At 47.2% G+C, this 27229-nt stretch overlaps 1 protein-coding gene across 1 annotated transcript; it reads left to right on the forward strand.

The window, feature by feature from the left end:
• The first annotated feature begins 14226 nt into the window (after positions 1-14226).
• On the forward strand, positions 14227-23059 carry LOC123125427 (small GTPase LIP1). The gene is made up of 7 exons (XM_044545924.1): positions 14227-14653; positions 20710-20801; positions 20876-21017; positions 21486-21790; positions 21990-22043; positions 22146-22270; positions 22428-23059. Exons 1-7 carry the CDS (start codon positions 14554-14556, stop codon positions 22621-22623), a joined length of 1014 nt encoding a protein of 337 aa, XP_044401859.1. The 5' UTR covers positions 14227-14553; the 3' UTR covers positions 22624-23059.
• The last annotated feature ends 4170 nt before the right edge of the window (positions 23060-27229 follow it).

Consider the following 27229-nt stretch of genomic DNA (forward strand, 5'->3'; position numbering starts at 1 on the left):
GAGAAGAAATACGAGGCTATAATCAACCGCGCATATAAGAGATCAAAGAAGACTCACATAACTTTCACTGATAAAAATATTGATCTGATCATAAACTCAAAGTTTATCGGATCCCAACAAACACAGCGCAAAAGAACTTATATCATATGGATATCCAAGAGACCATTGTATTGATAATCAAGAGAGAGAGAGAGAGAGAGGAAGCCATCTAGCTACAAACTACGGACTCGTAGGTCTACAAAGAACTACTCATGCATCATCGAAGAGGCACCAATGGAAGTGGTGAACTGTTGGGGAACGTTGCATAAAATAAAATTTTCCTACGTTCACCAAGATCAATCTAGGAGTTCATCCAGCACCGAGAGAGAGGAGTGCATCTACATACCCTTGTAGATCGCGAGCGGAAGCGTTCAAGAGAACGGGGTTGAGGGAGTCGTACTCGTCGTGATCCAAATCACCGGAGATCCTAGCGCCGAACGGACGGCACCTCCGCATTCAACACACGTACGGTCAGCGTGACGTCTCGTCCTTCTTGATCCAGTAAGGGGGAAGGAGAGGTTGATGAAGATCCAGCAGCACGACGACGTGGTGGTGGATGCAGCAGGGATCCGGCAGGGCTTCGCCAAGCGTCTGCGGGAGGGAGAGGTGTAGCAAGGGGGAAGGGAGGCGCCAAGTGCAAGGGTGCGGCTGCCCTCCCTCCCCCCCTCTTTATATAGGGTCCCCAGGGGGGCGCCGGCCCTAGAGATGGGATCTCCAGGGGGGCGGCGGCCAGGGGGAGGCTTGCCCCCCAAGGCAAGTGGAGGCGCCACCCCACCCTAGGGTTTCCAACCCTAAGCATGGGAGGGGCCCAAGGGGGGGCGCACCAGCCCACCAGGGGCTGGTTCCCCTTCCCACTTCAGCCCACGGGGCCCTCCGGGATAGGTTTCCCCACCCAGTGGACCCCCGGGACCCTTCCGGTGGTTCTGGTACAATACCGGTGACCCCCGAAACTTTCCCCATGGCCGAAACTTGACTTCCCATATATAATTCTTTACCCACGGACCATTCCGGAAATCCTCGTGACGTCCGGGATCTCATCCTGGACTCCGAACAACTTTCGGTTTGCTGCATACTAATATCTCTACAAACCTAGCGTCACCGAACCTTAAGTGTGTAGACCCTACGGGTTCGGGAGATATGCAGACATGACCGAGACGCCTCTCCGGTCAATAACCAATAGCGGGATCTGGATACCCATGTTGGCTCCCACATACTCCTCGATGATCTCATCGGATGAACCACGATGTCAAGGATTCAATTAACCCTGTATACAATTCCCTTTGTCAATCGGTACGTTACTTGCCCGAGACTCGATCGTCGGTATTCCAATACCTTGTTTAATCTTGTTACCGGCAAGTCACTTTACTCGTACCGTAATGCATGATCCCGTGACCAAACACTTGGTCACATTGAGCTCATTATGATGATGCATTACCGAGTGGGCCCAGAGATACCTCTCCGTCATACGGAGTGACAAATCCCAATCTCGATTCGTGCCAACCCAACAGACACTTTCGGAGATACCCGTAGTGCACCTTTATAGTCACCCAGTTACGTTGTGACGTTTGGCACACCCAAAGCACTCCTACGATATCTGGGAGTTGCACAATCTCATGGTCTAAGGAAATGATACTTGACAATTAGAAAAGCTCTAGCTAAACGAACTACACGATCTTTGAGTTATGCTTAGAATTGGGTCTTGTCCATCACATCATTCTCCTAATGATGTGATCCCGTTATCAATGACATCCAATGCCCATAGTCAGGAAACCATGACTATCTGTTGATCAACGAGCTAGTCAACTAGAGGCTCACCAGGGACATGTTGTGGTCTATGTATTCACACGTGTATTACGATTTCCGGATAACATAGTTATAGCATGAATAATAGACAATTATCATGAACAAAGAAATATAATAATAACCATTTTATTATTGCCTCTAGGGCATATTTCCAACAGTCTCCCACATGCACTAGAGTCGATATTCTAGTTATGTGATGAATCGAACACCCATTGCATTCTGGTGTTGATCATGTTTTGCCCTAGGGAGAGGTTTAGTCAACGGATCCGCTACATCCAGGTCTGTATGTACTTTACAAATATCTATGTCTCCATCTTGAACGTTTTCACGGATGGAGTTGAAGCGACGCTTGATGTGCCTGGTCTTCTTGTGAAACCTGGGCTCCTTGGCAAGTGCAATAGCTCCAGTGTTGTCACAGAAGAGTGTGACCAGCCCCGACGCATTGGGTATGACTCCTAGGTCGGTGATGAACTCCTTCACCCATATTGCTTCATGCGCTGCCTCCGAGGCTGCCATGTACTCCGCTTCACATGTAGATCCCGCCACGACGCTTTGCTTGCAACTGCACCAGCTTACTGCCCCACCATTCAAAATATACATGTATCCGGTTTGTGACTTAGAGTCATCTAGATCTGTGTCGAAGCTAGCGTTGACGTAACCCTTTACGACGAGCTATTCGTCACCTCCATATACGAGAAACATGTCTTTAGTCCTTTTCAGGTACTTAAGGATGTTCTTGACCGCTGTCCAGTGTTCCTTGCCGGGATTACTTTGGTACCTTCCTACCAAACTTACGGCAAGGTTTATATCAGGTCTGGTACAGGTCATGGCATACATGATAGACCCTATGGCTGAGGCATAGGGGATGACACTCATCTCTTCTTTATCTTCTGCCGTGGTCGGGCGTTGAGCCGAGCTCAATCTCACACCTTGCAATACACGCAAGAACCCTTTCTTGGACTGATCCATATTGAACTTCTTCAATATCTTATCAAGGGATGTGATTTGTGAAAGACCTATGAGGCGTCTTGATCTATCTCTATAGATTTTGATGCCTAATATGTAAGCGGCTTCTCCAAGGTCCTTCATTGAAAAACACTTATTCAAGTAGGCCTTTATGATGTCCAAAAGTTCTATATCATTTCCCATCAAAAGTATGTCATCCACATTTAATATGAGAAATGCTAAAGAGCTCCCACTCACTTTCTTGTAAACGCAGGCTTCTCCATAAGTCTGCATAAACCCAAACGCTTTAATCATCTCATTAAAACGAATGTTCCAACTCCGAGATGCTTGCACCAGCCCATAAATGGATCGCTGGAGCTTGCATACTTTGCTAGCATTCTCAGGCTCGACAAAATCTTCCAGCTGCATCATATACAGTTCTTCCTTAAGGTGACCGTTAAGGAATGCCGTTTAGACGTCCATTTGCCATATCTCATAATCATAGTATGCGGCAATTGCTAACATGATTCGGACGGACTTTAGCTTCGCTACGGGAGAGAATGTCTCATCGTAGTCAATCCCTTGAACTTGTCGATAACCCTTAGTGACAAGTCGAGCTTTATATATGGTAACATTACCATCCGCGTCCATCTTCTTCTTAAAGATCCATTTGTTTTCTATCGCTCGCCGATCATCAGGCAAGTCTGTCAAAGTCCACACTTTGTTTTCATACATGGATCCTATCTCAGATTGAATGGCTTGAAGCCATTTGTTGGAATCTGGGCCCGCCATCGCTTCTTCATAGTTCGAAGGTTCACCGTTGTCCAACAACATGATTTCCAAGACAGGATTGCCGTACCACTCTGGTGCGGAACGTGTCCTTGTGGACCTTCGAAGTTCAGTAGGAGCTTGATCCGAAGTATCTTGATCATCATCATTAACTTCCTCTCTTGTCGGTGCTGGCACCACAGGAACATTTTCCTTAGTTGCGCTACTCACCGTTTCAAGAGGTAGTACTTCATAAAGCTCTACTTTCCTCCCACTTAATTCTTTCGAGAGAAACTCTTTCTCCAGAAAGGACCCGTTCTTGGCAACAAAGATCTTGCCTTCGGATCTTAAGTAGAAAGTATACCCTATGGTTTCCTTAGGGTATCCTATGAATACGCATTTTTCCGACTTGGGTTCGAGCTTCTCAGGTTGAAGTTTCTTGACATAAGCATCGCATCCGCAAACTTTTAGAAACGACAGCTTAGGTTTCTTCCCAAACCATAATTCATACGGCGTCGTCTCAACGGATTTAGACAGTGCCCTATTTAAAGTGAATGTAGCTGTTTCTAGAGCGTGTCCCCAAAATGATAGCGGTAAATCAGTAAGTGACATCATAGATCGCACCATATCCAATAGAGTGCGATTACGATGTTCGGACACACCATTTTGCTGAGGTGTTCCAGGCGGCGTGAGTTGTGAAATGATTCCACATTTTCTTAAGTTCGTACCAAATTCATGACTTAAATATTCACCCCCACGATCTGATCGTAAGAACTTTATCTTTCGGTCATGTTGATTCTCCACCTCATTCTGAAATTCCTTGAACTTTTCAAAGGTCTCAGACTTGTGTTTCATCAAGCAGACATACCCATATCTACTCAAGTCATCAGTGAGAGTGAGAACATAACGGTATCCTCCGCGAGCCTCAACGCTCATTGGACCGCACACATCAGTATGTATGATTTCCAATAAGTTGGTTGCCCGCTCCATTGTTCCGGAAAACGGAGTCTTGGTCATCTTGCCCATGAAGCATGGCTCGCATGTGTCAAATGATTCATAATCTAGAGACTCTAAAAGTCCATCAGCATGGAGCTTCTTCATGCGCTTGACACCAATGTGACCAAGGCGGCAGTGCCACAAGTATGTGGGACTATCGTTATCAACTTTACATCTTTTGGTATTCACACTATGAATATGTGTAACATTACGCTCGAGATTCATTAAGAATAAACCATTCACCAGCGGGGCATGACCATAAAACATATCACTCATATAAATAGAACAACCATTATTCTTGGATTTAAATGAGTAGCCATCTCGAATTAAATGAGATTCTGATACAATCTTCATGCTCAAAGCTGGTACTAAATAACAATTATTGAGGTTCAAAACTAATCCCGTAGGTAAATGTAGAGGTAGCGTGCCGACGGCGATCACATCGACCTTGGAACCATTCCCGACATGCATCGTCACCTCGTCCTTCGCCAGTCTCCGCTTATTCCGCAGCTCCTGCTTTGAGTTACAAATATGAACAACCGCACCGGTATCAAATACCCAGGAGCTACTACGAGCACTGGTAAGGTACACATCAATTACATGTATATCACATATACCTTTGGTTTTGCCGGCCTTCTTGTCCGCTAAGTACTTGGGGCAGCTCCGCTTCCAGTGACCACTCCCCTTGCAATAAAAGCACTCAGTCTTAGGCTTGGGTCCATTGCTTGACTTCTTCCTAGCAACTAGCTTACCAGGCGCGGCAACTTCCTTGCCTTCCTTCTTGAAGTTCTTCTTACCCTTGCCCTTCTTGAACTTAGTGGTTTTATTCACCATCAACACTTGATGTTCCTTTTTGATCTCCACCTCCACTGATTTCAGCATTGAATATACCTCAGGAATGGTCTTTTCCGTCCCCTGCATATTGAAGTTCATCACAAAGCTCTTGTAGCTCGGTGGAAGCGACTGAAGGATTTTGTCAATGACCGCGTCATCCGGGAGATTAACTCCCAGCTGAGTCAAGCATTTGTGCAACCCAGACATCTTGAGTACGTGCTCACTGACAGAACTATTTTCCTCCATCTTACAGCTGAAGAATTTGTCGGAGACTTCATATCTCTCGACCCGGGCATGAGCTTGGAAAACCATTTTCAGCTCCTCGAACATCTCATATGCTCCGTGTTGCTCAAAACACTTATGGAGCCCCGGTTCTAAGCTGTAAAGCATGCCGCACTGAACGAGGGAGTAATCATCAGCATGAGACTGCCAAGCGTTCATAACGTCTTGGTTCTCTGGGATTGGTGCTTCACCTAGCGGCGCTTCTAGGACATAATATTTCTTGGCTGCTATGAGGATGATCCTCAGGTTCCGGACCCAGTCCGTATAGTTGCTGCCATCGTCTTTCAGCTTGGTTTTCTCTAGGAACGCGTTGAAGTTTAGGTGGACATGAGCGTTGGCCATTTGATCTACAAGACATATTGTAAAGATTTTAGACTAAGTTCATGATAATTAAGTTCATCTAATCAAATTATTTATGAACTCACACTTAGACAGACATCCCTCTAGTCATCTAAGTAAAACATGATCCGAGTCAACTAGGCCGTGTCCGATCATCACGTGAGATGGACTAGTTAACATCGGTGAACATCTTCATGTTGATCGTATCTTCTATACGACTCATGCTCGACCTTTCGGTCTTCCGTGTTCCGAGGCCATGTCTGTACATGCTAGGCTCGTCAAGTCAACCTAAGTGTATTGCGTGTGTAAATCTGCCTTACACCCGTTGTATTCGAACGTTAGGATCTATCACACCCGATCATCATGTGGTGCTTCGAAACAACGAACCTTCGCAATGGTGCACAGTTAGGGGGAACACTTTTCTTGAAATTATTATGAGGGATCATCTTACTTACTACCGTCGTTCTAAGTAAACAAGATGAAAAACATGATAAACATCACATGCAATCAAATAGTGACATGATATGGCCAATATCATATAGCTCCTTTGATCTCCATCTTCGGGGCTCCATGATCATCTTTGTCACCGTCATGACACCATGATCTCCATCATCATGATCTCCATCATCGTGTCTCCATGAAGTTGCTCGCCGACTATTACTTCTACTACTATGGCTAACGCGTTTAGCAATAAAGTAAAGTAATTCACATGGCGTTTCTCAATGACACGCAGGTCATACAAAAAATAAAGACAACTCCTATGGCTCCTGCCGGTTGTCATACTCATCGACATGCAAGTCGTGATTCCTATCACAAGAACATGATCTCATACATCACATATATATCATTCATCATTCATCACAACTTTTGGCGATACCACATCACAAAACACTTGCTGCAAAAACAAGTTAGACGTCCTCTAATTGTTGTTGCAAGTTTTTTACGTGGCTTCTATAGGTGATCTAGCAAGAACGTTTTCTTGCCTACGTACAAGCCACAACGTGATTTGCCAACTTCTATTTACCCTTCATAAGGACCCTTTTCATCGAATCCGCTCCAACTAAAGTGGGAGAGACAGACACCCGCTAGCCACCTTATGCAACTAGTGCATGTCAGTCGATGGAACCTGTCTCACGTAAGCGTACGTGTAAGGTCGGTCCGGGCCGCTTCATCCCAAAATACCGCTGAAGCAAAATAAGACTAGTAGTGGCAAGAAAGTTGACAACATCTACGCCCACAACAAATTGTGTTCTACTCGTGCAAAGAGAACTACACATAGACCTAGCTGATGCCACTGTTGGGGAACGTTGCATAAAATAAAAAATTTCCTACGTTCACCAAGATCAATCTAGGAGTTCATCCAGCAACGAGAGAGAGGATTGCATCTACATACCCTTGTAGATTGCGAGCGGAAGCGTTCAAGAGAACGGGGTTGAGGGAGTCGTACTCGTCATGATCCAAATCACCGGAGATCCTAGCGCCGAATGGACGACACCTCCGCGTTCAACACACGTACGGTCAGCGTGACGTCTCCTCCTTCTTGATCCAGCAAGGGGGAAGGAGAGGTTGATGAAGATTCAGCAGCACGACGGCGTGGTGGTGGATGCAGCAGGGATCCGGCAGGGCTTCGCCAAGCTTCTGCGGGAGGGAGAGGTGTAGCAAGAGGGAAAGGAGGCGCCAAGTGCAAGGGTGTGGCTGCCCTCCCCCCTCTCTTTATATAGGGTCCCCGGGGGGGCGCCGGCCCTGGAGATGGGATCTCCAGGGGGGGCGGCCAGGGGGAGGCTTGCCACCCAAGGCAAGTGGAGGCGCCCCCCACCCTAGGGTTTCCAACCCTAGGCGCAGGGGGTCCCAAAGGGGGGGCGCACCAGCCCACCAGGGGCTGGTTCCCCTTCCCACTTCAGCCCATAGGGCCCTCCGGGATAGGTGGCCCCACCCGGTGGACCCCCGGGACCCTTCCGGTGGTCCCGGTACAATACCGGTGACCCCCGAAACTTTCCCGATGGCCGAAACTCGACTTCCCATATATAATTCTTTACCTCCGGACCATTCCGGAACTCCTCGTGACGTCCGGGATCTCATCCGGGACTCCGAACAACTTTCAGTTTGCTGCATACTAATATCTCTACAACCCTAGCGTCACCGAACCTTAAGTGTGTAGACCCTACGGGTTTGGGAGATATGCAGACATGACCGAGACGCCTCTCCGATCAATAACCAACAGCGGGATCTGGATACCCATGTTGGCTCCCACATACTCCTCGATGATCTCATCGGATGAACCACGATGTCGAGGATTCAATTAACCCAGTATACAATTCCCTTTGTCAATCGGTACGTTACTTGCCCGAGACTCAATTGTCGGTATCCCAATACCTCGTTTAATCTCGTTACCGGCAAGTCACTTTACTCGTACCGTAATGCATGATCCCGTGACCAAACACTTGGTCACATTGAGCTCATTATGATTATGCATTACCGAGTGGGCCCAGAGATACCTCTCCGTCATACGGAGTGACAAATCCCAATCTCGATTTGTGCCAACCCAACAGACACTTTCAGAGATACCCGTAGTGCACCTTTATACTCACCCAGTTACGTTGTGACGTTTGGCACACCCAAAGCACTCCTACGGTATCCGGGAGTTGCACAATCTCATGGTCTAAGGAAATGATACTTGACAATTAGAAAAGCTCTAGCTAAACGAACTACACGATCTTTGAGCTATGCTTAGAATTGGGTCTTGTCCATCACATCATTCTCCTAATGATGTGATCCTGTTATCAATGACATTCAATGCCCATAGTCAGGAAACCATGACTATCTGTTGATCAACGAGCTAGTCAACTAGAGGCTCACCAGGGACATGTTGTGGTCTATGTATTCACACGTGTATTACGATTTTCGGATAACACAGTTATAGCATGAACAATAGACAATTATCATGAATAAAGAAATATAATAATAACCATTTTATTATTGCCTCTAGGGCATATTTCCAACATGAACCCCTCCATGATGGTGTCTAGATTGGATCTGGTGGTTCGGGACTTTGCGGCGGCTGGAATTGATTTTCGTTGACTCCCCTAGGGTTTCTGGAATATTGGGGTATTTATAGAGCAAATAGGCGGTTCAGGGGGCACCTGAGGTGGGCACAACCCACCTGGGTGTGCCTGGGCCCCCAGGGGCGCCCTGGTGGGTTGTGCTCCCCTCGGAGAACCCCCGAGGTGCTTTCTGGCCCACTGGATGTCTTCTGGCCAAAAAAATAATCCTCAAGAAGTTTCGATCCGTTTGGACTCCGTTTGATATTGATTTCCTGCGATGTAAAAAACATGCAGAAAATAGCAACTGGGCACTATGTGATTAGGTTAGTACCAAAAAATGATATAAAATGACTATAAAATGGTTGTAAAACATCCAAGAATGATAATATAACAACATGGAACAATAAAAAAATTATAGATATGTTGGAGGTGGCGGTCCCGCTCCGGGAGCTAGAGCCGGAGGAGGCGGGATGTCGCCCCTCATGATGCGCTTGGTGATGGCGCACTGCCGGAGCATGTGCATGAATGGCCTCGCGCCGCTGTAGTGCTTGCAGGGAGTGTCGAGCATCTCGTCAGAGCTCATGGCGGGTTGCCACGCCGTCTTGCCGGTTTATCGACGCTTGGCGGCCGGCTCGGGCGTGGACGCCTGCTCGGCGGTCGCGACGAGGCAGTTGTCGTAGCACTGAGCCGACTGATCGGCTTTGCGCCTGTTAGTCTGCTGGCGGCTGCTCTCGCCAGCCGGCTTGGGAGGCGGAACCGGCTTCGCCTTGCCGGCTTTGTCCAGCGCCACCTGGATCTTCATGGCGGAGTTGGCGTTGGCGTACCCTTCCGCCGTCACCATGAGCGCGTCCATGGTGGACGGCTCGGAGCATAGGAGCTTGTGCTTGAGAAGGGTGTCATCTCGGCAACCGCTGATGAAGTACTGGATGGCTTGGACCTCGTGGACGCCCTCAGAGCTATTCGGGAGCTCGGTCCAGCGTGTGAGGTACTCGCGGCCGGTCTCCGTCGGCCCCTGCACGCACATGGCGAGCTGGCTGGGGTGTCCGGGCCGCTTGTAGGTGCCGGTGAAGTTGCACACAAAGGCCTACTTGAAGTCGACCCACGCGTTGATGCTTCCAGCCGACAGGCTGTTCAGCCACGTGCGGGCCGAGCCTTGGAGCATGAGCGGGGTGTAGCGCACGGCGAGGCGGCGGTTGCCGCCTGTGATGCCAATGGCGGCGGTGTAGTCGATGAGCAAGTCCTACGACTTGATGATGCCGTTGTACTTGGGGGTGTCGCGGGGAGCGTGAACCCTTTGTGGAAGGGCTCATCCCGGATGCGCGGGCCAAAGCAACCGGGCCCGCCTGCATTGTTCTCCTCCAGCTCCAAGGAGAGGGCGAGCTGGTTGAGGCAGTGGCAAGCGTCGGTGTCGTCAATGGCGTGCGGGCCTAGCCGGCTAGCGACCGTGCCACGAGGGGCCGGGTCGGCTGAAGCCGGACGACGGGCGGGTTGCGGAGGAGGATCGTGCCGGCGCCGATCTTTCGCGGCCGGCTCGTCGGCCAAGCCGCCGGTAGTCGCCAGAGCGCGGTTGCGCCTGGTCTGGGTGCGGCCGAAATGAGCTTCGCTGGGTGGCGAAGACGCCGTGTTCTACTGCTCGGGGTCATCGGGATGGCACGAGGCGGATCCCGCGGGCTTGTTGAGGCGGTCCTGCTGCGCGTTAGCAGCGTCAAGAAGCTCGTTTACCCGCTGCAGGCGGTCTTTCAGCTCCTCGCCCTCCAGCTGGTCCAAACCGACTGTGGCTGCCTGTGCGGCGCGCATGTTCTTCATAGGGGTCTCGTAGTCGAGCGAGAGCGCGCCAAGGGCGTGGCCGATAGCGCTGCCCCGGGCCCGCACGTCGGTGACCCGGCTTGGTTCGGCAGCGGTGGACGTGAAGCCGTAGGCGACGTCATGCTCTCGTTGAGCGGAGTTCAGACAGGTCCAGCAGGCGTTGGCGATCTTCTTCCAGTCGGGCCCGGGTCTCGGCGGCGTTGCTGGCATCGACGTCGGTGGCGATGGGGACGCAGAGGCTCTCTATCATGGCGCGCAACGGGTTGGGCGCGTTGACGCGTTCTGCTGCGGCCTTGGCTTCGGCGGCCTTCCTCACAGCGCTAGACGAGGAGGAGCCGATGTCGGTGGCGAATACCTCCACCCGGATGCAGAGGTCCATCACCTCGGCGGAAGCGCCATCGCCGAGGAAGATGGGAGAGTCGGAGACGTCGAGCACCTTGCCGGGGTACTCGTCGGCCGCGGGCGCATCGGAGAAGCGCAGCGCGGCGAAGGAGGTGGCGAGTGCGTCAATGACGTCGTTTGCCAGCATGACGGGCTCATCAGAGTCGGAGAGGAGCCCTGTCTGGAACATGTCTCCGGCTGGGACCTCGAGCTGCCCCACGGTGGGTGCCAACTGTCGTGGTGTTCGCACGACAGATGCCAAAGGATGACTAAAGAGAGGAGGAGGCTCGAGGGCACCAATGGGCTTCAGACGCGAGGTCGGAATGAGATAGCGAGGGACGCAAGACATACCCAGGTTCAGGGCTCTCCGGAGAGATAACACCCCTAGTCCTGCCAAGTGTGGTTTATATGTAACAGTACAGAGTTGCTCCTTGAGCTGTTTGGAGGAAGGAGGAAGACTAGCCAAGGCTTAGGCTGCTCCCTTCCCTGGTGTGTGTGGCCTGAGTACGTGCGTCTCTGCCAGTGTACATGAGGGCTCCTGGGGAGTTTTATAGGTCAACCCCCAGGGTTACAATGGTAAAGATACAAGGTCGTGGGGCTGGGTTGTCATCGTCCGGGAAGCCGGTGCTGGGACCCGCCGGGTGTCAGGGCTCGCCGGATTCTTCGGGCGCAGGCCCCGTGTGCCAGAGGGCATTATTCGTCGTCTTGTCGATCGTCATGGGGTGGCCGGGTGGCGCACTGCCAGGTCGCCGTCTGCTGGCATCAGCCGTGACGATGGGTGCGATGTATCCACGCCGGCCTCGGTCAGCAGGGTAGGTGGGGCACTGTTGCCATGCCTCTGCCGGTCAGAGGAGTTGGTGGGGCACTGTGGCCATGCTCATCCCCTTAATGGAGACTCGTCCCATCGCACGCCTTGGATGGGACGGGAGCTGACCCGTGGCTGGGTTGAGGAACACGCCACGGGGGAATCGGCTTGCTGGGGAAGTCTTGGTGCGCCGGGTTCTGCCGGCTTGCGCCAGCCGTTAGGGCTGGGTTGATATCTTGGCCGGGTCGAAGAGTTCGGCCGAGTTGAGGGACTTGGCCGGGTTGAGGAACCCGGCCAAGTGTGGGCCGGATTGAGGGGCGATGCTGGCCCCAATGTTTTTGAAAATGATCCGGGTTCCGTTGCCTGCCCGGGTTCACCCCCCCCGACATAAATCTTACCAATTCTGTGATTTTAAAGATCAGAGATCCTGAAAACTGTAGTTCCGTGGAATTGCACTATAGCCCGCTCCGCTCCAGATTTTCAACTCCGTAGAGTTCGAGCGTTTAGCGCCGCTCCGCCGGCTCCAGGAGCAGAGTTGAGGAGTGGAGAGAGCCCGAACACGCTCTAAGACCACATAAAAATTTTGTCCTGTTTTATTTGACATTTCAAAAAATATTTTTGGACCCGGGAGCATGTGCTTCCGGGAGCCAAATTGAATTTCTGGATTGTCATCTTGCTATATTTAAAATGAAACAAATAATGGATGATGCACCATCTACTCCACTAATAAGTACACCACCTACTCCTATCACACATACTGAGGTTGAAGTGAATTTTTCTAGAGCTATCAGAGAATGTGACCCCGATAAAGATCCAAATGTTTCGATAATATTTTCTAAAAAGCAGCTTTAAGCGACATTTTTTACCCAATGATGAATTTTGTGCTTATCCCATTTTATGTTAAAGGTGATGCTTGTGATTTTCCCATGAAACCCGACGTTATTAATAATTATTAATCTCTTAGCTTTCAAGGATTGTGGGATGAAAATGTTTTTGATCATATCCATAAAGGTGAGATCTTGTTAAACTTTTCTATGGCACTAGCCTTTCACACTTTATTCTTAGGCTGTTCTCTTTCTCACTTGGAGGATATGCTAGAAGATGGCTCAGTAAATTGCCACCCGGAAGTATAACAAGTTATCAAGATTGTCTTTTTGCTTTAATGAAAAAAATATGCCATTACACAAATGTCATTGTTGTACTTAGAGACATTTTTTCTTCTAAAACCAAGCATGCTGCTTTACCTCAAGCTTGGGGGAGGTTTTGTGAGCTAAAAAGAAAGAATCCACATACTAGATTAAGGATCACACCTTGATTGGTATATTTATCAGATCAGAGGCCATAGAAGTAGAACAACTCGGGATCGTTGAGGAGGTGGGTCCCCCAACATATTTTAAAGGAGGAGTAATGTGTTTGTATTTGACTAAAAACGCAACAACAACAATGATATTCATCGTTAACATTTTGAAAGATCGACCACTATAATTGTCAAATATTCAGGCCAAACCATTCTTGTTTGATCCAGCCGATCATCGACTACTCATAGTACTTTGTAGTTGGGCGATAAATTGCCGGTTGTTCATGTAATTTTTCTTGTACTAGATTTTGTGGCAAGCAAACATGCTTTGCCCATTGTTTAGTGCAGAGTGGAACCTACTCAGTGCTCATATTTTCATGAATTTATTTTAGTTTTTCAATTATATTTTTTCCGTGCTATGGTGGACACACGATTACTTCATCAACCTTAAAATATCTAAGTTCAGTTTATCGAAAGTATGAGAGTGTGCCTACAGGTATTGTACATGCACTAATGAGTGTGCCTACAGGTATGCGAGTGTGTGCGCGCCTATGTACAGTTTTTTGAGAAAAAAAATGCAACTATGGTCTTAATTTGTACTATCTCCGTCCTAATTTGTTAGTCCTCGTATTTAGGGTCATATTTTGACCATGATTTTTAACTAATATAAGATATAATTATACATAGAAGAAAAAATATTTATTAAAAGCTATGTTCAAATACAAATTCAACAATATAATTTTTCATGGCATGCACTAACATCAGTTGAATCTATGGTACGAAGGGGACAATAAACCTAGTAACAAGTTTCGAAAGTTTCACCTGTATATATAGTTTGCCAAACATTTCAGTCCAAACCTTCTCGTTTGATCCAACGGCCGTGGACCAGCCATACCCGGTGCGGTTGCAACCGCACCGGAGTCCATGTGCGAGTTGCCCCCATCGGCCATCGCGACAGAGCACCGGCAGCAGAGCGAGCGAAAGGAAGCCACGACAGCAAGGGAGGAGGAGAGGCAGCCGTCGCCGACACTGATCCCCCGAGCGGATTAGAGAACTCGCCTCCATCGAAGATCTGAATCCCCTCCTCCTGCTTTCGGAACTCGGATCATTCCTTCCTTCATTCCCGATCGATGCGGATACAGCCTCCTCCGGATCCGCGGATCTAGCCTTCTGTGCTGCTGCAGCAGCTGCCGCTGCTCGATTGATTGGCGGGGGAGATGAGGTTCTGGAGGGACGGCGGCGCGAGCGGGAGCGGGCGGGACCTCAACGGCGGGATGCCCTACGGCCAGGTGCGCGTCCTCGTCGTCGGCGATTCAGGTCAGTCTTCCGATTTAAGAACTCGTATCTTACCTAGGATGGGACATGTTCGGACGCTCTAGGAGGCCTGATGGTACGGATTGAGAACCACGGCGTTCAACTAGTTACACGTTAGCACGAGAATGTTATCATTAATTCTAGTAGGGCACATCTAGAGTTATTGCACATCTAAGTGATTCAATCATCAAACATAAAAAGGAAATGAAAAAAAAAAAAAATACCCGCACGAATCTCTGCGTAAAATCAAGGATATATGACTTAGACGTGCTTTAGCAAAACTTTAACTTTGGTACGACGGGCGAAACTGGTTTCAAAATCTGTCTATATTATATTTACCAACCAACTGAACATGATTTATTTTTAGGGGCTATTTAGCAGTTGCCTTGATAGATGTTGTTCATAACCCTGGTGTGCCGATTCTAAATGTGGTGTGGGTTTCTTCTGCCTTGAGTTGTATATATATTGAATGGATGGACAAACGGCAGCTCCTTTTTAGTTTTAGGATTTACTAGCACAACACCCGTGCTTTGCTATGGAGCAGACACCAGCTGACATGAACAAGGTGATAATGCAACTAAATGAATCAAACAGATTATTAAGTGATATGTATAAGGCCAATGAAACATTTGAAAGTGGCAACCACAACTATAGCACACAGAGTGAGCAAGACGCGGTTCTTGACGGTGGAGACCTGAAGACGGCATTGTGGTGGCGGCCACAACTGTCCATAATGTTGGCCGCCATCTCGATAGTGCCTTTGCAGGTGAGGGTGAAGCCCTGGCAGGATTTGAAACAAGGGTCCGTCTCCAACTCCTTAACCACGGCCTCCACGATGTCTACTGTGATGGAGCCAGATTGGAGGAAGTCCACGTCATAGACGGCGTGGCAACTGTCCATGGTGTTTCGCTGCATCCCAATGGTGCTGGTGTGGATGAGCGCAGAGCCCCAGCCGGAGTTGAAACAAGGGTTCGTCTCTAGCTCCTGCACCAATCACGGCATCCAGCCTAATGGAGCCAGACCGGAGCAAGTCCGCTGACTGCCATGTCCAAGAATCCACCTGCCCCCAAAATCAAGAAGCGTTCTTGGCTGCTAGCCTTGGTGAAGGATCAAAGATGCCTAAAATGTCAGGAGGGGGGGGGGGGGGTGAGTAGGCAACGGCCAAATTAAAATATTTTTCTTAGTTGCGTTTAGAGCCTAGTGCAGAAATGTAAGTTCTCTAGATATGCAACTAGGTGATACACCCTACACGATGCATTACAACAAGCTAGCAAGCTACACAAGGAGTCAAACAAGCAAGTAATAAACAACGAAAGTGATGGAGACGATGAGTAATCCAAAGTTCACACACTTGGGGGTGTGCTAATCTCCGCTGGAGAGGCGGGGAACAACGAATGCTCCCACGACAACGAATGCCTCACCTTATGTCTCTGAGAACCTTTGTCAACAAATGCCCAAGTTCCCTCTCACTAGGGGGTAGCTCTTGGGGCGAGCTCCAAATCCTCACAAACGAGTCTGAGGCACAATGAATCGGAAGCTCCCGGGAAATACCAACCGTCTAGGGTTCCCCACAAACTAAGAGTAACAAGATTAGCTAGGATCATGTGGAGAATCAACAAACTCGAGTTTTGATTGGATGGATTTGTAGGGGTGATCCTCTTGCTCTCTCTAAAATATGGACTAGATTGAGTGGCTAGAGAGAGAGAGAGAGAGAGAGAGAGGAATTGAAGGTTTAAGCTTTTGTATTATTGGAGGAAAGAATAATGGAGTTGTCACCCTCCTTTGGAGCAGAAGGGTGCCTTATATAGGTCCACCAAAAATCTGTTCGTTATGCTTGCTGTCCAGAAAAGTCGGACAGTCCGACCAAAGTAGGACTGTAACTTCCTTTGACTTTATCAAGAGCCCTAGACAAAGTCGGACCCCCATGTCAGACAGTCCGACAAAGGTCGGATACTCCGATTTGGTTCAGACAGAACAAACAACAGCAAAACAGGGGATGATTAAGCGCTCTTTCTCTCATAGGATGTGGGTGTATTTGGCTTTGATTTGTTTAGTGATTCCCACACAAAATTCATGGCGAATCCCCTCTTAATAGTACGACGTACCTATGACTCAAACGAGAAATCGTTGGTGTATATGATTTTGGCGTGCCGTCTTCTTTTGTCGTTTTAGCTTGTGGGGTCGCCAACTAACCATATGTTTCATTTCCGTTGATGTGTAAACTGGACACATGTGCGGAACATAGTTAGTCATCTAATCTTTATTGCCATTAACACCAAAACCCCCATTAGGGGCGGATGCCCTTTCACTTGGACAAAAACCGCTGCCGGAATGCCATGAGGCTTCTTCAGGAGGCAGGAAAGATTCTGGGAAACACCAGGGCGCACCTTGTACAACTCGGTGGTGGCGGCGATTACTGGCGCTGGTCTCGTCGCTGTGGCAGTGACTCGATGGAGGGTTAGGGATTGTTCGACGGTCTTCCTTGGTGGCTTCTAGCGTGCTTTTCCACTGGATGAGACGTGCAACACCCTCCTCCGAGTCTATTGGTGATGTAGTCGTGGGCACTGTCCTCCACGCCTCCTCATTGGCATGTCTCCGTATTCTGTTGACCGTCTCGCCGCAGCACCCGACATGGAGTCCTCCGCATCAACGACACCATTCCCCACTGCAGGAGGGAGTATCTGAGGTGAGTGGCCGCGGCGTGGCTGCCTCCCCACACGGCGACATGCTCACGGCTGCCACCCCCCACGCTTGGAATCAAGGGACAACTTTTGAAAAACGAATGAAGAAAACCCTGAATGTGTGCACCATTTTGAAATTGAATCACGGCACCATCTATTTTGTAGTATTGTAGCTAGAAATAGCTAGTGTTACAAGATACACGTATTCAGGGTTTCTGACTATTTATCCGTGGCTACCCTTGACTATCATGGGATAGTACGACAAGAACATGCAAACACCAGGGTGAGTGAGCAATCTAAACATCATAATCAAGGTAAACCTCCTCAAAGCCCACCCTTGTGGAAGTTCTATCAGAGGAAGCAATTGGAAATTAAAAAATTTCTTGAAGCGACAGCGAATGAAAGCATGAAGCTACATCTTCAGAAAGGGATGCTGCGAGGTTGGTGATTAATTACCAGGTCCTCATGCTTGATATGGAGGTTGACCTCCAGGCGCTCGGAGAGCTTGTGGGTGCACTCCAGCGGGTCTCGACGGCCACATCGTACACCTTGGAGGCCAACATGCCCATCAGGTATTCCATGGCACCTGGCCCATCCAAGTCGTCTACCCGGTCCTCCTACCCAGCGCCGTGTTCCCTCATGCCTACAACGGACCTGCTCCCGCTCTACAGAGACTCCGGCACCAGGTAATCTTCAACTCTGTATGAAGATAATTGGAGAAGGACGACGTAGTTGTCTCGTGGAAGCAGCTTTGCTCAAGCTGCATATTGGATAGAGCTGACTATTCCTGCATGTTAGCTGGTCCCATGTTCTTTCTTTTATAAGCACGCCCCCAGTAGCTGTTCATGAAGTTAAATCCGGATAAAGTTCCTTGAACTTATCCAGCGGCTCCCAGGTGGTCTCTACTGTTGTCAAACCATGCCATTGCACTAGAACTTCCCACTTGTCTTGGCGTCGGCGTACTTGCTCCCACCTTTGCTGGTACTAGAATGACACGCCAATGTTCGGTCAATGGAAGGTCTGGGTCAGATGCGGGTGGATCTCCATGAAATTTCTTCAATAGTGCAGCATGCATGGATACATGCACCAGTAGGTAGATGTAGTTGATAAGCTACTGCACCAATCCTCTCCAAGAGTTGAATAATATTTTGGTGCTAACTTAGCATGTGCTTTGACCGCTAGAGATGCTGCCTAGCGGTTGTGCAGTCTGAGCCAAACCCAGTCTCCTACTGCAAATTCAAGGCTGCGGTGCTAAGTGTCATGTTCCTTTATAGCTTGGAGAAGCCTGTCATGAATTTCCTTTAGGAACTCATCCCGCTCAACGTGGGAGCGCACAACCGCCTCCACATGTGCTGAGCCAGGCTCATATGACACCAACGATGGAGGCGTCCTGCCATAAACCACATGAAAAGGGCTGGTTTTGATAGAACGCTGGAAGCTAGTGTTATAGCAAGATTGTGCCCATGGAAACCACTCAATCCACTCACCAGGATGATTACATGTTAGGCAATGGAGATACATGGAAACGATTCTGTTGACAACCTCAGTCCCGCACATCAGAATAGGGATGGAATGCGGAGCTGAAATTGTTCACACCGATTCAACCAGACCATCTGGTCATCATTGCCATTGAATGTGCGAAATTCCAGTTTGTGGCATCGATGCACACCCGTGGTATCTGCAATTTTGTGGACCCTGCAGAACAGCAAATTTGAGGACCTGGATGGCATCGACTGAGGAAACCAAAATCCTGGCTGTGAGTTGGGAGGGATCGTCTGCAGGCCCGGTGTCCTGTGAGATGATTCTTGGGACCAGGGCAGTTGCTGTTGTGTTAGAATTGAGGGTGTGGATGTCGTCGTTGTCACCAGGTTGGCAGCCAGATTAGGTACTATACTGCCTCTCAGAAAAGGCAAGGATGGAGGCCACTGCAAGATGCCACCACCTCCTCCTTGCACCCCCGGGCTCTGCTCTAGTGACTTGAATAGCGAATCCAGAGGTGCAAACTCCTTGTTGAATTTATTGCTCAGCGCGGCAATTGCTGCCAACACATCTTCGTTGGGATTGGTCTTTTCAGGCGCATCGTCAGCCATGGTGGCTAGCTCTAATACCAGATGTTGCAGCCGATGTTTGCTATGGAGGTTGTATGGCGGGGCACTCGCTGGCGCAAGGATCGTCACCGTGATACAGTAGAGGGGTAGTGGAGAAAGGATGGGGAATTAGGTATTAGAAGAGAAGCACAGGCAGGGACTAGATATTTCATTGCTTGCCCTCCTTACAGGGGGATACATCCTTATATAGACCCTTTAGATATGTTACTGTTCTCTAAACAGTAATTCCACACACGCTGGATACTCGACTAAGTTGGGTCCATCTAAGAGACAACTGGACTCTACCCACAAACAGACTCTTCTAGTAGGACGCATACACACCCTGGATACTTCTAGATTAAGCTTAGGAGACAACTGGACTCTTAAGATGCCACAGCAGTACACTGGTACAACGGTAATCATACCAGAACCAATCCGGACAATCGAACGAACGTAGATCGCGGAGAGACGATGACCGGTAGATCTAGAGAAACGGTAATTGAATAATCGACACCCCAGTCTGAATATATGATACCGTAGTCTGAATAATTGACACGGTGGTCGATGGAGAACAGACACGCGTGGACAAGGTGTTGGATCTTTACGGTTCGGCCGCCCAATCCAACCAGAGCAGTGGGGGGATGGGCTTCGATCGGGGCCGGATGCGTCCGGTCGGGCGTTTGCACAAGGTGACATGCGCATGGGGATGGGGCTGATCCAGAAGCCAGGGAAGCAGATGGACGGGCGTGAGAGGCCGGATTCGGTTCTATATTGGAGGGGGAGCTCCGGTCTAGGCAGAGGAGGCAGCCCAGCAGCGGTCTGATCTGGCCAGGGCATTGCTGACGGTTGGAGGATGAGATCGATCCAGAGGAAAATTAATCGAAATGAGACCGAAAATATATTGATCGTCCAAGACCGATCTGAAGAAACCGATAGAGAGAGGAGGACGAGTCGCGGTGTCTGGAATAAACTCTAAACCTTGACTCTTGATACCATGCTAGAGGAGCAACTTGATTGTACTAAACCTTGACTCTTGATACCATGCTAGAGGAGCAACTTGATTGTATTACCATAGCCCATGGGGAGAATATATGGTACAGGAGACTTGGGGTACACGTAAGGAAACCTAGACCAATGAGTACATATAGAAACCTAGACCAATACTAATACTGCTTAACGCATACCATTGTGATCAACTTGTAGAGATGCTCAAGTACTGTTTGTAGAAGTTTAACTTGTTACTGTTTAGTTTTAATGGACATGACGAATTTTCCTTCTTTTCTTTTTCCAGGTGTGGGGAAATCTTCATTGGCACGTCTCATTCTTCATGGTTCTGCGATTGCTCGACCGACCCAAACAATTGGATGTACAGTTGATGTAAAAGTATGTAATGCAGTGTGCTCACTCCGTCATTTCAGCAGTATATTCTGATAGAATTGTTTACTCAACCGTTTCAGCATATTACTTACGGAAGCCCAGGGAGTTCATCTAATAGCGTCGTCGGTGATGCTGAAAGGAACTTCTTTGTTGAGCTTTGGGATGTTTCAGGGCACGATCGCTACAGAGATTGCCGTTCACTTTTTTATTCACAAATTAATGGTACACCATTCTCTTTATACCAATATAATATTCTGGCCTTTGCTTCCCTACTAATCTGGTTCAGTCATCTTATATGGCACAATATACATTTCTAATATTATTTGCTTCTCAACCAGTATTAACAACAAATTTCTCGTATAAAATACAGTGACAAATTTGCATATTTGCTACTAGCTGTTTAACTCACAACTGCTGAGCTTTCTGAGATTCTGCGACTTCAGTAATTCATTCTCTGGTGTTCCTATTTAACTGTCTTATCTCTTATCACCACAAAGTGTAGATAGCAACTTCTTTTAGTATGACATTTCCTGATTCTCAATTTGATAGAATCAATGCATTCTTTCTATTGTGCCCGAGTGATTTCAGATATGCGTTTCAAGTTTTCCATAGCAACTAGGTATTACAAATCCGTGTTAGTACACCAGATAATACAGATCCTGTATTCACTTCTCCATAATTATTCATCAGGTGTCATATTTGTTTATGACCTATCTCAGAGGAAGACAAAGACAAATTTGAGCAAGTGGGCAGTTGAGGTTGCTGAGTCTGGGACCTTTTCAGCTCCTCTTGGGTCTGGTGGTCCAGGAGGCCTTCCAGTTCCTTACCTAGTAATTGCTAACAAAGTAGACATTGCTCCAAGAGATGGTAGAAGAGTTAGCAGTGGAAATCTTATTGATGTTGCTCGTCAATGGGTTGACAAGCAAGGCCTACTTCCATCGAGTGAAGAACTTCCACTTGTGGATAGCTTCCCTGGCAATTCTGGTCTGCTCACGGTAATTCTAATGTGCTCTTAGTCACATCTTTCATGTGATGTCTTTACATTTCCATGAAAAAAGAACTTTACTGTAATGCGGTGGACTTTAGCAGTATGACTCTGAATAAAATGTTCTGCTCTGCTCTCATTATTTATGTACTGGTTGGGGTTGATGTTGTTAGTGCCTTAGCAAATGATATGTTGACGTTTGGATGCAGGCTGCAAAAGAGGCAAGATATGATAAAGAAGCTGTGGTTAAGTTCTTCCGCATGGTTTGTGGCTTTGTGCAACAGAATAATTTTCCATTTGAGTAGCAAATAAGAATTCTTGGTACATAAGATTATTTACTAATGTTGTTGAGATTTATCTTTCAGTTGATAAGGAGGAGGTATTTCTCGAATGAACTTCCTGCCCCTAGCCCATGGTCTCTCACTCCCAGAGGGGATACCATTCTTCCTGTAGAAACCATGAATGATGAGGAGTTGTTCAAAAGGAAAAGGTGAGCTCTTTGTCTTATTTTTTTTTTGTGTTACTAAGAGCAGGCTAGTGCACTCGGTGAATTGATATTATCTTTGTACTTGTTCATCTGAAATGCATTCGACTGGCTATTTGTCAGGCCATCTTGTAGACACATTTTATTTCCCTCCTTGTTGCAGCTATGGCGGGCAGAGGTACAAATACAACGGTGTCGCCCCACTATCTGCACAGCAGAACGTAGCTCTACCGCTCACTCCCTCTCCGCAGCAGCCAATGTCCTCTTCCGCGGAGAACTACAGATACCACAGATTCTCGTCATCGGCAATTCCTGACAAAAACAATAGTAGGACAAGCCGACTAGACATCAATTTATGATACATGGGCTGATAATCACCACGAAATACAACTTGCGACATGGAAAAAGCACATACTGCCGGGGAAATATTTGAATCTTCCTTTCTGTATTCCTGAGAAGTTCTACTACTGTCTTACTGGCAACACGCGCATGTCGTCGGATATGCCTCTTTTTGTTTATTTTGGTCTATCATTGTTGGATGAGACGATGAGTAGTTAGCATTTCTTTTGTATCTTGTCAAATATTTGTTGAAATTGTTTGGGATTGGAGACAGTGAACATGTATAAAATCAGTAGAAACAATTTAGATGACTATAGTGTTGAACTGTTCTATTCATGATCTAAAGTCACCTGGAACAATAGGAAATGGGACTTAGATTTGACTGCAACTATTATTGACATTGTTCTGGATCATTTTTAGACTGAATGCCAAGCTCATAATTTTGTTTAGTTGAAACTTATTTGTGTGTCTCCAGTGTCAACCGGTATTGCTTGTACTCCGACGACCGCAGCTGCCCATGCCCTTGTTGCCCTGTTCAAGGGTTCGGTATTGCTCGATGGCCTCATTGTCCAACTGTCTAACCTCAACATACTCGCTGAGAGCTCCTCGGCACTTCGGAGAGCCAATTGAGTGTTTGGCTGACATGATCGAGGTGGAGCTTGGTTGCAGTCGGACATGTTCGGCTGGGGTTAGACGTATATGTATAAGTCGAGTGGCTTGGAAAGTTTGGCGGATCGACAAGGATGTCGGTCAGAATCGACGACAATGATGATTTTAGCGACGGCGACATATGAGTGATGTTGATGTTGATTGACTTCCAAGCGTGTTGGCGATGGTTTGAGGGTTTGTGAGCTTCATCATGGCGATGGAGCGGGGTTGACTCAAGGTGGTGTACACACGGGTGCTTGAAGTCAACGGGCATGAGAGTGTACTGATCATCTATCATGGATACATATTGAAGGTGTAGCCGACTGATGGAGAGGCTGTATTGTAAGACATCAGAGAGTCAACACCTATTTCAATGGGAAAAGCGACGTGCATGTTGTTCGGGCCGTGGTTCAAAGGATACATAAAACTCGACAACGCTCAAGGATGAGCCGGTGGTTCTGTGAAGTGGGGGTTGAGGTGATTTGGGTTAGCAACCCAAGATACTTGATCGGGACAACAAAGCCTAAACAGTAATAAAGGCTAGACATGCTGTAAGCATGAGACACGGCGACATACCAGGACACCGGTGGTCAGACATAGTGTGGAGACGAGGCTCAAGCCATGTTGGCAAGTGGTAATATCAATTTCGTGACTATGTCTATCGAGGTGGGCACATCTGAAGGTGGGCACATCTGAAGGTGGGCTAGAGTTGACCATGAAGAATCTGAGAAAGTGGTGGAAAGTTTAAAAAATATCAAAACTTAAGAGAGCACATGATCATATATTTTGTAGCGTTCGATGCACATGGCAAAATATGGGGGACAAATGTAGAATGAGACGAGTGATAGAGGTATGAGGCATGAGGCATGTAAAAGACTATCCGGAAAAAGGGACGAGGGAACCGTGAATTTGACCCGAGATGAGTAAAGGTAACAAAAAGTTCCTTCAAGTCCAGGCATGCGGTTAACAATAGAAATGACGGTGAGCTAAAAAAATATCTTATAAGTGGTATCCAGTATGCGAGTTGTTTACCCTCACGCGGATTAATAAAGAGGCTACCGGGGTGACGATACATCAATGTTGTCGGACATGGTGATTTTATGATCGATGTGTGATGGCATTGGACGGATATTCTATTCTGGAGGATTGGGAACACAAAACAAGAGTGCAAAAGAACTTAATTTCCGCGAGAGCTTTGACTATCATGAAGAAAAGAAGGAACTACTGTTGGTGGTGGAGCCATGTGATGTCAAGGGAGTAGCAGCGGAGCTCATGAATAACGGTTCAAGCCCAAGGTACACAGAGATCCGCGCATGACAGCTTCCAGGTCGCGAGGTCATATTTGCCATGGTGGAGTTTTAAAATATGTGTCGAATATTATGCGTACGAGTTGTACTGCAGTTAGACTTGTAATTAGCGGAGGGTTATATATGTGTTTGAGTCAGACATGTGTAACTCGGTCCTATTACATAAAGGCACCCCCGGTAGCCAAATAGGCATGACATAAGCTCGTGAGCTAGACAGAGATCATGAGAGCGATGATCCGGATGCCCGTGGCATGGGTGGCCGGACCGGGCATGTCGCGGTGACCGGAGCGCTGTCTGGTAGCCTCAGCAGGCTTATCATCGACTATATCATGTGATTTGATACATGCGGAGGAGCGCTCGTAGTCATGCATCTACGCAAAAAAGTTTTTGAACTGGACGACACAGGAGGCAGAACTAGAGACCAGAGCAAAGAAAGAGAGACCGAGAGGAGAATTACTTCACCAAGATCCATTCCATGTTCCTCTGTCACATGATCCTCCATTCCTCCAGTGAAAAAACTATCATTAGAGAGATTCCAACCTGTAAGGCTAGGGTTTGTAAATTCTATTCGTACTTTGATTCAAATATCACAATCTGGTTAATCATTCATCTCATTGTGCTAAACTACGTAATACAAAGATGATCCCCTTTCATTTGATCATTTTGTTTGGTTGTTATTTATCTCTAATGTGCGAGTAATTCCCCCGGGCGTGGGAGGAGTAGAGGATTGGTGAAATGTGGCTATGGTTAATTCTTATCTGGATATATTTGTGAGATTGTGTTGATGATCGGTTACTAGGTTGATTACTTATGGCATGTATAATGCTTGTTGTCCAATTTAAGGTCGAGACACATAATCCACAAACCTGCATATGTAAACATCTATTGTCTTATGAATCTGCGACCTCCAGGTGATAGTTGTTGATATCAACAAGGAGGGCAAGAAAAAGCCATGATGATTAAAGCGTTGGCCAGTCTAACAACCTTAACTGCCGAGCTGACAATGAATGATGGTAACGAAAGGCGGACAATAGAGTCAAACAATCCCGACAAGAGGAGTTTGGCTATTCAAGGGTGACCCGCCAACAAAACAATTAGTATGAAGGTTAGCGGCACATAACCGTTGCTAAAGGAACATTCACCATCCACAATTAATCTAACCTTCCCGGGTCTAACTTCTCCATTTTTAGGAAACACCATTTACTTTTAGTTAATTACTTTTATATTATTTACTGCAATTCTTATTAGAGTTTTGTTACTTTTCTCTACAATCATTTTCCCATCATCATCATCATCGTCGTCGTCATCTTCATCATCATCATCATCATTCTTGCAGATACCGAACTAGTTAATTCACTCGAGACTAGTGGCACCTCAATGCGACTGAAACACCCACAATAACGCTCACCTGCGCTCTTCGTTGAAAACAATATACATTGGGATAATACTTTCACAAAAGTGTTCTTCAACCAGCCTTGTGCACTTGGAGGACACTATTTTTTGGCGCCGTTGGCCGGGACTTAAGTGCCGAGTGTTAGTTTCTTGACTAATTTTTATGCATTATTGTTGTAGATGCTCACTATTTCACATAGGTTAACTACGGGCTCTGGAAGGCAGTATTTGCCCGAATACCTCAAGAGATTCCCGAAGGAAGACTTGTGAAACTTGTAGAAATACTTGACAAATCTTCTACTGTAGATCTTAACGCTTTATTTGCAGAGATGACTATAAATCCAAAAATGCAAAAAACTTTGAAAGAGCTTGGTGCTCCATCAAAAATTCATATTAAATATCCTTTGTTACTCCTACCAGTTATGCTGAAGATTTTGCTATTGATGCTGATTTTATCTTCGAAGTTCAGGATAGAACATTTTCAGGACACATTGATGAACATTCTTATACACATAGTTTTTTTAGAATATCCTTATACACATCTTATGACATTTGATTCTCTCTGTGGTACTTTCATGAAGAAAGATGTGTCACATGAATTCTCCCTATCAGAACTTTTTAGGTGGTATTTGGAAGGTAAAGCCAATGATCGGTTCGATGGGATTTCGTACCATTGCATTGATAGTTGGAAGAATTGTATTGATAGATTTATGCAGAAATTATTTCCTTTCTCCAATATGGCTCAACTCCTGCAGGAGATGGCAACCTTCACCCAGAAGCTAGGAGAATGCTTATCTAAAGCTTTCTAAACTTGTTAATCATGGCCCGACTCATGGTTTTGCTGATCATGGTATCTTCATATATTTTATAATGGATTAATGGTGAATCAAAATATGCTCTTGATTGTAGCAATAGGAGTATTCATGTCTTTGAGTGTAGAAGAAGGTGAATGTCTTATACATATAATAGTAACTACCGGCAGCTCGGGCTCTTCATTCACGGAGGAAGAGCACATTTGCTTCGATGATGATGATGATTATGATGAGGGTGGTCTTCCAAGGGGAAGGAACCAATGTGTGCCAACGGGGAGGGCACCAACCATGTGTTCCTAGGGGTATTCCAAGGGGAAGGAGTCCGTGATCATCTCCGACGACGAGTAGTAGTTCATTTTAGCTAATTACCCTACTTTCTCTAGTAGCTGATGCCACGTGATGTTTAACTATGCTATGTTTATTTCAGTTATGCATAACGTGATGTTTAAATATGCACTATCTAGTTT

The sequence above is a fragment of the Triticum aestivum genome, chromosome 1B (genome assembly GCF_018294505.1).
Source record: "Triticum aestivum cultivar Chinese Spring chromosome 1B, IWGSC CS RefSeq v2.1, whole genome shotgun sequence".
NCBI classification, from domain to species: domain Eukaryota; kingdom Viridiplantae; phylum Streptophyta; class Magnoliopsida; order Poales; family Poaceae; genus Triticum; species Triticum aestivum.